This window comes from Lutra lutra, chromosome 2 (genome assembly GCF_902655055.1).
Source record: "Lutra lutra chromosome 2, mLutLut1.2, whole genome shotgun sequence".
NCBI classification, from domain to species: Eukaryota; Metazoa; Chordata; class Mammalia; order Carnivora; family Mustelidae; genus Lutra; species Lutra lutra.
The window spans coordinates 202,683,268-202,696,480 of record NC_062279.1 but is presented as its reverse complement, the minus strand read 5'-3'; the positions used below and the strand labels follow the sequence as shown (position 1 = coordinate 202,696,480).

Genomic DNA, 13,213 nt, shown 5'->3' with positions numbered 1-13,213 from the left:
GTAAGTTGTCAAAGCCCTAAGGTTAATCACACTGAATGTTGGCTCCGGTCCCTCGGAGACACCAACAGTTGGTTGAAATAAGGGAAGCTAGAGTTCAGGGCACGCGTGGGGCTTGAGGCTCCCCCAGCGCTTTGCAGGAGCTTAGAGGAGCTTAGATCCCGAAGCACCGCCCGCAGGCCCGGCCCCTAACCGCCCTCGGGGGTATTCGCTCCGCTACCTAAGTACCTGGCTCGGTCCCCAAAGGGGAGGGAAGCGGAGAGTCAGGTGCGACCCAGCAGGGGGAGCGGGTGAGCTGGCCCGAGGGCAGCTCGGCACGTCCTTGAGTGTGGGTGTGGGTGTGGGGCAGCTTGGGTGGGAGCAGCGTGGAGGCTACCCCGACGGAGTCCCGCGCCTCGAGGCTGGGGTGTGTGCAGGAAGAGCGAGGATAAATAGGAGGCTCCCTCCGCCCGGGCTGCACTCCCGGAGCCGCCCGCGCCCCGGGTGTTGCCTGCCCAGGCCCGGGTGCCCGGCTGAGAAGTAGTTTCGTTTCCGGCTGGCGGGAGAGAGTAGTTTCCAGGCCCGCCCTCGGGCGCCCGCGGCCAGGGAAGGGGCGCAGGAGGAGGGGGACTCGTCCAGGGGCTGCCCGGCCCCGCAGCGTGGGGTTGATGGACCGGGCCGCCCCGGGCAGCGGCGCCGGCTCCCTGCCACTGCTCCTGGCCCTCGCCCTGGGTAAGTGGCGCGCCGGACGCCGGAGCCCCCGCAGGCAAGTCGGCGGCGGAGTGGCAGGGAGCGCGAACCTGCTCCGCGCGCACGTCTGGGCCCCCAGGGCGCGCTGGGGGCTGTCGGGGCCGAGGCGGAGCTCTCTGACCCCTGGGCGAGCGAGCGCGAGGTGCAGGTTTCGGCTCTTGGCACCTAGGGCTGCACCTGTTGGGGCTGCCCGAGGGCGGGCAGGCGGGATCCCGCGGCCCCGCGGCTGGCGCAGGTGCCCGCGAGTGAGGGGGTGGCAGGGGAGTCCACCGACGGAGGAGGGGGCAGGGGAGCCTGGACCGAGAAGGACAGCTGGGGGGAGGCAGAAGGGAGGAAACCGGTGGCTGAAGATGGGCCCCGGGAGTGCCGAGGATGGTGGAGAGCAACTGGCGGGCGTGTGTGGGCCTTGGGTGTTCGAGAGATAGGGGGGCGACTCTTAGAGGGGCAGGAATGGATTAAGACCCCCGGCCCTTGTGAGGACAGGGGGGAGGAGCCGGAGGAGAGTGGAAGACAACTCCTGCGACCTTAGCCCCGGGCTGCTGAGAGGGAAGGGGAAATGGCCTGTTTCACGGAGCGCACTATCTAAGCAATGCGGAGATGTTTTACTTGGAACTTCTTCTTTCCTATTTTAGGATGACGTGGGAGAGAGAAAACTTTCCTTCACTGAGAAAAAGTACACTTGGGCTGTTCGGTTTGGGAGCTCTGGGTGCGGTCCGGCCCGAGGGCGGAGTGGGGGGCTGGAGGAGCAGGACCCCTGGACCCGCTAGAGGCTGGCCTCGCTTCCGCAGGAGGCAGTGTTGGCAGAGCGCGGGACCGCAAGTGCCGGGGACAGTACTTGCAGCTGGATGTGGGAAGGGACCAAGGAAGGCATGCAGGTGGGCACATCCTACGACATCAAGACATCGCTTCTACATCATGATCATTTTGAGGCAGGGAGGGGAAGGGAGAAGCAATATTTTGTAGTTTTAGCTGGGCTGAGGATAGGGGCACCTGGGCTTGAGGGGTTGATGTGGGAGCAGGGGGGGTCTCCACAGCTTTAAGTGTCTCCATGATATCACCTCTACCTTCAAGCCTGGGAACGACTGGATTTATCCCGTAGTGGGGAAAGAGGTGAAAACTTTGTGGACACTTTCATCTGGCTTTGGGCCTTGCAGTAGGAGAGGTGGCTAAAATGTGTCATGACCTTGGTTGGAAGCAGATCTGACTTAGGGCCATGGTTACAAAGAATGAACTGATTGAAGGAACCCAGCAGAGAAAGAAGTGAGTGACAACTAGTAGGGGCATCACGTGGAGTCTGAAAAAGAGCCATAGGTAGAGAGCATTAGGTCCAGAGACAGTGCTGATTCTCTGGGCTACATTGCTGGGAGGAAGCAGCCGTTTTCTTCCTCCACCTCGTCTGGATTTTCCAACAAAGTATCGATTGAAAATCTGCTCTAGTCAGCAAGATGTTAGCGCATATGAGAATAGGGCTGGGAAGAGGACTCAAGAGATTCCTAGACATGAGGCCTGCCTGAAGGATGTTATGCTGAGGTCCCCCTGGGTGGCTCAGTTGGTTAAGCCTTTGCCTTTGGCTCAGGTCATATTCTCGGGGGTCCTGAGGTGGAGCCCTGTGTCAGGATCCCTGCTCAGCGGGAAGTCTGCTTCTGCCTCTGCCCTCCAATCCTGCTCTCTCTCTCCCAAATGAATAAAATCTTAAAAAAAAAAAAGATGTTATTCTAAATTTAGGAATGCAAGAATATGAAACAGTAAGAGCAACATTCATAAAACCATACAGAGAAGGGCTGTCTGGAGGGAGAATGGAGCAGCGGGAAAAGTTGCATGAAGGACATGAGTGGGTGCCTTGACGCTTGGGTAGGATTTGAAATAGGCAGGAGAGGCCAAAGATACAGGGTGCAGTGTGGGGCGAGGGGATGGAGTTGGGGGCCAGAGGACCTGATTGTCTCAGATATAATCCATGGACTAAGAATAATTAAGGACTAGATAAGGGCACTGTGGCAGCAGAAATGGTGTGGTAGAAGTGATGATTCCAGGTTGATAGATATCCTTTCCCCTTTACTATCACGTAATGCTTTATGTTTTTCTCAAACCTTGTCACAAGGCAGAAAGGAAAAGACAAAACAAAACTCCAACCCAGTTCCGTGGCACACTCAGGGTAACGTGATTGAGCAACTGCCCTGTTGAATGTTTGGCTTAGGGAACTGAATTCAGTCTCCAGATCTCCTAAGAGCCCCACTGAGGGCAAAATCCCGAAGGATGTAATCTGCTGGCATCAGTGGTCCCATAAAGTGGTTCTATTTCTCTCACATGCACTTGACTTTTCAGTCTCATTCCTAAGTTAAATCACATGTTAAATGTTAGTTACTTTTTTTTTAAATTTTATTTTTTATAAACATATATTTTTATCCCCAGGGGAACAGGTCTGCGAATCGCCAGATTTACACACTTCACAGCACTCACCATAGCACATACCCTCCCCAATATCCATAACCCCACCCCCCCCACACCCCTCCCCCCATCAACCCTCAGTTTGTTTTGTGAGATTAAGAGTCACTTATGGTTTGTCTCCCTCCCAATCCCATCTTGTTACATTTATTCTTCTCCTACCCCCTTAACCCCCCATGTTGCATCTCCTCTCCCTCATATCAGGGAGATCATATGATAGTTGTCTTTCTCCGATTGACTTATTTCGCTAAGCATGATACCCTCTAGTTCCATCCACGTCGTCGCAAATGGCAAGATTTCATTTCTTTTGATGGCTGCATAGTATTCCATTGTGTATATATACCACATCTTCTTTATCCATTCGTCTGTTGATGGACATCTAGGTTCTTTCCATAGTTTGGCTATTGTGGACATTGCTGCTATAAACATTCGGGTGCACGTGCCCCTTCGGATCACTACGTTTGTATCTTTAGGGTAAATACCCAGCAGTGCAATTGCAGGGTCATAGGGTAGTTCTATTTTCAACATTTTGAGGAACCTCCATGCTGTTTTCCAGAGTGGTTGCACCAGCTTGCATTCCCACCAACAGTGTAGGAGGGTTCCCCTTTCTCCGCATCCTCGCCAGCATCTGTCATCTCCTGACTTGTTAATTTTAGCCATTCTGACTGGTGTGAGGTGATATCTCATTGTGGTTTTGATTTGTATTTCCCTGATGCCGAGTGATATGGAGCACTTTTTCATGTGTCTGTTGGCCATCTGGATGTCTTCTTTGCAGAAATGTCTGTTCATGTCCTCTGCCCATTTCTTGATTGGATTATTTGTTCTTTGGGTGTTGAGTTTGCTAAGTTCTTTATAGATTTTGGACACTAGCCCTTTATCTGATATGTCATTTGCAAATATCTTCTCCCATTCTGTCAGTTGTCTTTTGGTTTTGTTCACTGTTTCCTTTGCTGTGCAAAAGCTTTTGATCTTGATAAAATCCCAAAAGTTCATTTTTGCCCTTGCTTCCCTTGCCTTTGGTGATGTTCCTAGGAAGATGTTGCTGCGGCTGAGGTCGAAGAGGTTGCTGCCTGTGTTCTCCTCAAGGATTTTGATGGATTCCTTTCTCACATTGAGATCCTTCATCCATTTTGAGTCTATTTTCGTGTGTGGTGTAAGGAAATGATCCAATTTCATTTTTCTGCATGTGGCTGTCCAATTTTCCCAACACCATTTATTGAAGAGGCTGTCTTTGTTCCATTGGACATTCTTTCCTGCTTTGTCCAAGATGAGTTGACCATAGAGTTGAGGGTCTATTTCTGGGCTCTCTATTCTGTTCCATTGATCTATGTGTCTGTTTTTGTGCCAGTACCATGCTGTCTTGATGATGACAGCTTTGTAATAGAGCTTGAAGTCCGGAATTGTGATGCCACCGACTTTGGCTATCTTTTTCAATATTCCTTTGGCTATTCGAGGTCTTTTCTGGTTCCATATAAATTTTAGGATTATTTGTTCCATTTCTTTGAAAAAAATGGATGGTACTTTGATAGGAATGGCATTAAATGTGTAGATTGCTTTAGGTAGCATAGACATTTTCACAATATTTATTCTTCCAATCCAGGAGCATGGAACATTTTTCCATTTCTTTGTGTCTTCCTCAATTTCTTTCATGAGTACTTTATAGTTTTCTGTGTATAGATTCTTAGTCTCTTTTGTTAGGTTTATTCCTAGGTATCTTATAGTTTTGGGTGCAATGGTAAATGGGATGGACTCCCTAATTTCTCTTTCTTCTGTCTTGTTGTTGGTGTAGAGAAATGCAACTGATTTCTGTGCATTGATTTTATATCCTGACACTTTACTGAATTCCTGTACAAGTTCTAGCAGTTTTGGAGTGGAGTCTTTTGGGTTTTCCACATATAGTATCATATCATCTGCAAAGAGTGATAGTTAGACTTCTTCTTTGCCGATTTGGATACCTTTAATTTCCTTTTGTTGTCTGATTGCTGAGGCTAGGACTTCTAGTACTATGTTGAATAGCAGTGCTGATAACGGACATCCCTGCCGTGTTCCTGACCTTAGCAGAAAAGCTTTCAGTTTTTCTCCATTGGGAATGATATTTGCGGTGGGTTTTTCATAGATGGCTTTGATAATATTGAGGTATGTGCTGTCTATCCCTACACTTTGAAGAGTTTTGATCAGGAAGGGATGCTGTACTTTGTCAAATGCTTTTTCAGCATCTATGGAGAGTATCATACGGTTCTTGTTCTTTCTTTTATTAATGTGTTGTATCACATTGATTGATTTGCGGATGTTGAACCAGCCTTGCAGCCCTGGAATAAATCCCACTTGGTCGTGGTGAATAATCCTTTTAATGTACTGTTGAATCCTATTGGCTAGTATTTTGGCGAGAATTTTTGTATCTGTGTTCATCAAGGATATTGGTCTGTAGTTCTCTTTTTTGATGGGATCCTTGTCTGGTTTTGGGATCAAGGTGATGCTGGCCTCATAAAATGAGTTTGGAAGTTTTCCTTCCATTTCTATTTTTTGGAGCAGTTTCAGGAGAATAGGAATTAGTTCTTCTTTAAATGTTTGGTAGAATTCCCCCGGGAAGCCATCTGGCCCTGGGCTTTTGTTTGTTTGGAGATTTTTGATGACTGTTTCAATCTCCTTACTGGTTATGGGTCTGTTCAGGCTTTCCATTTCTTCCTGGTTGAGTTGTGGTAGTTTATATGTCTCTAGGAATGCATCCATTTCTTCCAGATTGTCAAATTTGTTGGCGTAGAGTTGCTCATAGTACGTTCTTATAATTGTCTGTATTTCTTTGGTGTTCGTTGTGATCTCTCCTCTTTCATTCATGATTTTATTTATTTGGGTCCTTTCTCTTTTCTTTTTGATAAGTCTGGCCAGGGGTTTATCGATCTTATTAATTCTTTCAAAGAACCAGCTCCTAGTTTCGTTGATTTGTTCTATTGTTTTTTTGGTTTCTATTTCATTGATTTCTGCTCTGATCTTTATGATTTCTCTTCTCCTGCTGGGTTTAGGGTTTCTTTCTTGTTCTTTCTCCAGCTCCTTTAGGTGTAGGGTTAGGTTGTGTACCTGAGACCTTTCTTGTTTCTTGAGAAAGGCTTGTACCGCTATATATTTTCCTCTCAGGACTGCCTTTGTTGTGTCCCACAGATTCTGAACCGTTGTGTTTTCATTATCATTTGTTTCCATAAATTTTTTCAATTCTTCTTTAATTTCCTGGTTGACCCATTCATTCTTTAGTAGGATGCTGTTTAGTCTCCATGTATTTGGGTTCTTTCCAAATTTCCTCTTGTGATTGAGTTCTAGCTTCAGAGCATTGTGGTCTGAAAATATGCAGGGAATGATCCTAATCTTTTGATACCAGTTGAGACTTGATTTAGGACCAAGAATGTGATCTATTCTGGAGAATGTTCCATGTGCACTAGAGAAGAATGTGTATTCTGTTGCTTTGGGATGAAATGTTCTGAATATATCTGTGATGTCCATCTGGTCCAGTGTGTCATTTAAGGCCTTGATTTCCTTGTTGATCTTTTGCTTGGATGATCTGTCCATTTCAGTGAGGGGAGTGTTAAAATCCCCTACTATTATTGTATTCTTGTCGATGTGTTTCTTTGATTTTGTTATTAATTGGTTTATATAGTTGGCTGCTCCCACGTTAGGGGCATAGATATTTAAAATTGTTAGATCTTCTTGTTGGACAGTTCCTTTGAGTATGATATAGTGTCCTTCCTCATCTCTTATTATAGTCTTTGGCTTAAAATCTAATTGATCTGGTATAAGGATTGCCACTCCTGCTTTCTTCTGATGTCCATTAGCATGGTAAATTCTTTTCCACCCCCTCACTTTAAACCTGGAGGTGTCTTCGGGTTTAAGATGAGTTTCTTGTAGGCAACATATAGATGGGTTTTGTTTTTTCATCCATTCTGATACCCTGTGTCTTTTGATTGGGGCATTTAGCCCATTAACATTCAGGGTAAGTATTGAGAGATATGAATTTAGTGCCATTGTATTGCCTGTAAGGTGACTGTTATTGTATATTGTCTCTGTTTCTTTCTGATCTATTACTTTTAGGGTCTCTCTTTGCTTAGAGGACCCCTTTCAATATTTCCTGTAGAGCTGGTTTGGTATTTGCAAATTCTTTCAGTTTTTGTTTGTCCTGGAAGCTTTTAATCTCTCCTCCTATTTTCAATGATAGCTTAGCTGGATATAGTATTCTTGGCTGCATGTTTTTCTCATTTAGTACTCTGAATATATCACGCCAGCTCTTTCTGGCCTGCCAGGTCTCTGTGGATAAGTCTGCTGCCAATCTAATATTTTTACCATTGTACGTTACAGACTTCTTTTCCCGGGCTGCTTTCAGGATCTTTTCTTTGTCACTGAGACTTGTAAATTTTACTATTAGGTGATGGGGTGTGGACCTATTCTTATTGATTTTCAGGGGGGGTTCTCTGAACCTCCTGGATTTTGATGCTTGTTCCCTTTGCCATATTGGGGAAATTCTCTCCAATAATTCTCTCCAATATACCTTCTGCTCCCCTCTCTGTTTCCTCTTCTTCTGGAATCCCAAGTATTCTAATGTTGTTTCGTCTTATGGTGTCACTTATCTCTTGAATTCTCCCCTCGTGGTCCAGTAGCTGTTTGTCCCTCTTTTGCTCAGCTTCTTTATTCTCTGTCATTTGGTCTTCTATATCGCTAATTCTTTCTTCTGCCTCATTTATCTCAGCAGTGAGAGCCTCCATTTTTTATTGCACCTCATTAATAGCTTTTTTGATTTCAACTTGGTTAGATTTTAGTTTTTTTATTTCTCCAGAAAGGGCTTTTATATCTCCCGAGAGGGTTGCTTTAATATCTTCCATGCCTTTTTCAAGCCTGGCTAGAACCTTGAGAATCGTCATTCTGAACTCTATATCTGACATATTACCAATGTCTGTATTGATGAGGTCCCTAGCCTTTGGTACTGCTTCTTGTTCTTTTTTTTTGTGGTGAATTTTTCCACCTTGTCATTTTGTCCAGATAAGAGTATATGAAGGAGCAAGTAAAATACTAAAAGGGTGGCAACAATCCCAGGAAAATATGCTTTAGCCAAATCAGAAGAGATCCCAAATCGTGAGGGGGGAGAAAGGGGATAAAAAGGGGTTCAGAAAGAAAAAAAAAAAAGAAAAAAGGAACTATTAAAAAAAGAAAGCCGATAAAAAATATAAAAAGGAAAAAATATATATATATATATTAGATAAACTATTTAAAATAGTTAAAAAAGAAAACGGTAAAAGTTAAAAAAATTTAGCAGAAGAAGAGAAAAAAAAATTGAAAAAAAAATTAAATTAACTGCAAGGCTAAAGAATCATGGGGAAAAAGCCATGAGTTCCATGCTTTGCTTTCTCCTCCTCTGGAATTCCGCCGCTCTCCTTGGTATTGAAACTGCACTCCTTGGTAGGTGAACTTGGTCCTGGCTGGGTTTCTCGTTGATCTTCTGGGGGAGGGGCCTGTTGTAGTGATTCTCAAGCGTCTTTGCTCCAGGCGGAGTTGCACCGCCCTTACCTGGGGCCGGGCTGATTAATCCGCTCGGGTTTGCTGGGTTTGCTTTCGGGAGCTTTTGTTCCCTGAGCGCTTTCCGTAGAGTTCTGGAAGACGGGAATGAAGATGGCGGCCTCCCAGTCTCCGGCCCGGAGGAGCCGAGAGCCCGGGGCCCCACTCCTCAGTGCGCCCCCAGAGAACAGCGCCCAATGACTCCCGCCACCCTGGCCTCCAGCCGCACTCCGAGCTGACCGAGCCTGTGACCGGTTCAAGGTAACCCCGAGCTGAGAGTCACTCCTCGGCTCTGTCTCTGTAGCCGGCTTCCCCGTTCTAATACCGGTAAGCTCTGCGACACTCAGACACCCCCGATCCTTCTGTGACCCTGCGGGACCTCAGGCTGCGCTGATCCCGCCTGGGCTTCACCCCGGTTAAGCCTCTGGAGCGATGTCCCTCAGCGGAACAGACTTTTAGAAGTCCCGATTTTGTGCTCTGTTGCTCCGCCGCTTGCTGGGAGCCGGCCCCTCCCCCCGCGGTCTATCTTCCAGTGGCTTTGGATTCACTTCTCCGCCAGTCCTACCTTTCAGATAGTGGTTGATTTTCTGTTTCTAGAATTGCTGTTCTTCTCTTCAATCTCCCATTGGATTTGTAGATGTTTGCAATCTTTAGATAAGCTATTTAGCTGATCTCCCGCTACCTGAAGTAGTCTCAGCCTGCTACTTCTCCGCCATCTTGACTCCTCCCCTGTAAGTTACTTTTTGAAGAAAATGTGAGCAATGTACTGTGTGATGCACCAATGTGTGCGTGTGTGTGTGTTTGTGTGTGTGACGGGGGAGGGGTTCAGTGGGAGAGGGGAGTGCCTGGAGATCAGGCATGGAGCAGACATGAGACCTGGTTCCAGCTCTGCCATTCTGTGACCGAGATGTCCAATTTCTGAACATTGTTTTTCTCATTTGTAAAATGAAGGAGCTGCTTCAGATGAGCCCAAGGCCCTCAGCAACTTGACATTGTACTCATCTTTAACTAACATTTTCATTGGGAAGTTCAACAGAAATTTTTGAGCACTATGTAACTTTCATTTACTTTGTAATGGGATCTTTGTTTCATGCAGAATTTATCATAATAGAGAGAACCATGGATGCTTATTTCTTTGAGAAATAGGATAATGACGCAATAACTTTGGGGCCCCTGGGTGGCTCAACTGGTTAGGCATCCAACTCTGATTTGAGTTCAGGTCATGATCTGACTGTTGTGAGATCTAGCCCAGCTTCCTGTTCCAGGCTCAGCCGGGAATCTGCTTGAGATTTTCTCTCCCTCACCCTCTGCCCCTCTCCCAGTTCCTGCACACTTGCCTGTTCTCTCTCTCTCTCTCTTTAGGGGTGCCTGGGTGGCTCAGTCAGCTAAGCATCTGCCTTCAGCTCAGGTCGTGATCCTGGGGTCCTGGATCCAGCCCAGCATCAGGTTCTCTGCTCAGCAGGGAGTCTGCTTCTCCCTCTGCTTCTGCCTCTACCCTCTGCTCCTGCTCTCTCTAATGAATCAATAAAATCTTAAACAAATAAGCAAATAAATCTCTAAAAAAGGCAATAACTTTGCTTAAAGTATCTTTTTTTCCTATCTCAAAGAAATCAGATTATCTTTTTTGATTCTGTATTAAATTTCTCCCTCTCACCCAGTGGCAGTAGAAAACTAAAATGGAAATCATAACCAGTGAAAAAGGTAAAAAAGTGCTACCTTTTAAAAAATGAGTGAGTTTTAAGACTAAAAATATATTCCCCTCCTCATTAAAATTGAAAACATTAATATTTGCGGGTCGGTTTAAGTTCTGCCTGAGAATATGAGTGTAATCATACTACGGATCTAGCTTCAAGTCACCAAGCAGGTGGGTGACAGCAAGTAAAATTCCCATTGTACAAATGAAGTAACTGAAACCCCAAAAGCTGAACGATTTTAGGCTTTGCCTCTCCAGTTATACTTCTGGCTTAGAAGAACATTAGGAGTGTTTTTTCCCTCTTCAAAATCCCAGGTTTTGCACTTAAGCAGCTGCTACAAATTGATTTTTGCTTTTTCTCCATTCTCAGTTGTTGTGTGGAAATTCCCAAATAATCCTGGAAGATCCCGCCGCTTGCAAGCATGCCTTGTTACACCCAGCTGAAGGTGTCCCTGCGGATGCTTTGGTCTGCCCATGTCTGTGCTGAAGTCAAAGGCCCTGAGGACAGACAGTCCCCATGTCTGTCCCTGGGTCTCTGCAGACACTGCTCACCCTAGTGCCTGGGTGCCCGTGAGTCCTCAGAGAGCCCAGTGCAAGAACCTCATCTTGTTTTTTTCCACCCTTTTATTGTAGTTGGCTCATGCTGGGACACAGACATGAGTGTCATGAGGAGGACAGTCGGGGGGACAGTCAGAGGGACAGGCAACATGCTCTACTTTTAATCAGCTCTATGAACAATGGACCATACTTGTAAACTCTCCATTAGGATTAGCAACTTCCAGGAGGAAGGGTCCAGGTTGCATGCAGTTAAGCCTAAGCCATGATCTTGAAACCCTTCCAAAATTACCATGACGATCCCTGGATCCACAAAGAATCTGTGGGTGGGTGGGGGGAGCAGTCAGGGTCAGGAGGGCACCAAAGTAAAATGTAAGAAGAAAGCAATCTGATTAAAATGGGTATGCTTTGTAATGCTATTATTAGCTAGTCTTCCCAGACATATTTTTATCTTAAGGAAGGAAATTTGGTAGCTTAAATGAATCTCTAATTGTTAAATTTAAAGAAATGAGAGGGTCTTTTTTTTTAATGGTTGGAGAGGGTGTATTTAATCTTAATTCAGATCACTTAGGCAATAACCTACTTTAATTATCAGTGAGGTAAATTCCAATAGCCACGGAGTACTTTTCTTCATTCTTTACTTTTTTTTGAGGATATGTAGTAAATTATTTACTTGACTGGGAGAGTAAAGGCATGGATTCCAAAATGGTGATGAAAAGTGTAACCAAACTATAACAATGTTTGTGTTCAGCCTTTTTTCAGTTTAAAAGTGCCTGAGTTGATAGTATAACAGGATGAGTTATTAATTTAATATTTCCCTCACTGCAAAGCCTTGGATTTATTCATTCATTTAGCCTTACTTAGTTTTTTGGCTTGGGGATGCACAAAGAGTGACTGGCACATAGTAGGACCTCAAAAGCTATTAGTTACTTGACTGAATGAATGTAAATTTTTGACAGTATCCAGTCATTAAAAAAACAGCAGATTGGGTAAAGAAAACAGTTCTGTTTCTTGCTGGCAAAACATGGACACAATTCAGAGATGTAGAGAGATCTGCTTCTTCATCTTTTTTCACTTGGGACTTGCTTTTAGTAATGCTAGAGATCCTTTCATCAAAGGACTTTTGTTTTGCAAGTAGTAAGTTTACTTCTGTTTCTTATTCTGTATGGGGGATTCGGAGTGCTCCTTTGTCTCTCAGTGTTTGCTTCAAGGGCACATCTCATCAGTCAGAAATGGGGCTTTAAAATAAATGTTTAATGGGTGCAGGAAGGGCATTCTCCAACAGGTCATTAAAAAATGACCTTTTAATTCTGTAAAGTGTGAGGTAATTTGCTGACTTGTTTGGTTATAAGTTTTTCTCTCTCTTTGTTTTTTTAGCCATTCTTCTTTCTTTTTAAAAATTTAAATGCAATTAATTAACATGTAAATGTATTATTAGTTTCAGAGATAGATGCCAGTGATTCATCAGTCTTATATAATACTCAGTGCTCATTACATCACATGCTCTCCTTAATGATGATTATAACTTTTTCTAATACACACGTTTCATTAGCTGGGAGTAACCAAGTTGCTTTGTTCATGGTTTCTATTCAGTATTAAATGGAATCAAACCTATGGTGGATCCTATAGAAGTTGAGACAGGTTGTCTGTCAAGGCTGACTGCAGTCTCACATGTTAATGTTGAGGAATCCCTAACTAATCTAACATTATATGTAAATATTTCATAGTCATCGATGGTCTGGGTTTCTTGATGGTTAGACTGAAGCACGTGATGCACAGACCCATGTCCCCCTGCCCTGTGGTGAGTCACATGGTCCAGGTCTTTCCAGAACAGGGGAGGACAGCTTTCTTCTGCCTCTTACTCCGGGAAGCCTAGTACGACTACCAAGAAATTGTCATCATTCATCAGGGCTGAATGAGGCACTTCTAGGAGATGGAGACTTGACTTTCTCATGACCACCTGCCCCCGGGATGTCATTCTGAGTTTCCGAAACTTGGCTGGTCCCATCTCCTGAGGTGACTGACACAAGATGTAGCTGACGACACAAGCGGATGCCTGCTTGACCTTTGCTATGGAATCTCAACATAACCTTTACATTTGGGGGACCTTTACAGTTGAGAAAAGCATCTTCATACCATCATTTCATTGATCTTTACACCCCAAATCATAAGAGAGCAGTTCTGTCGTATGCGTGCCAGGCACTGTTCTAAGAACCTGAAGACTCACTGTACCCATATAACACTATCTATAGAACACACAGGTTA

At 44.9% G+C, this 13,213-nt stretch overlaps 1 protein-coding gene across 1 annotated transcript in view; it reads left to right on the top strand.

The window, feature by feature from the left end:
* The first annotated feature begins 298 nt into the window (after positions 1–298).
* BTC (betacellulin) overlaps positions 299–13,213 on the top strand; it is a 50,316-nt gene continuing 37,401 nt past the window's right edge. Inside the window, exon 1 of the mRNA XM_047719535.1 lies at positions 299–708. Within this exon, the coding sequence (XP_047575491.1) occupies positions 645–708 (64 nt within the window). The 5' untranslated portion in view covers positions 299–644. The remainder of the gene's footprint in view (positions 709–13,213) is intronic.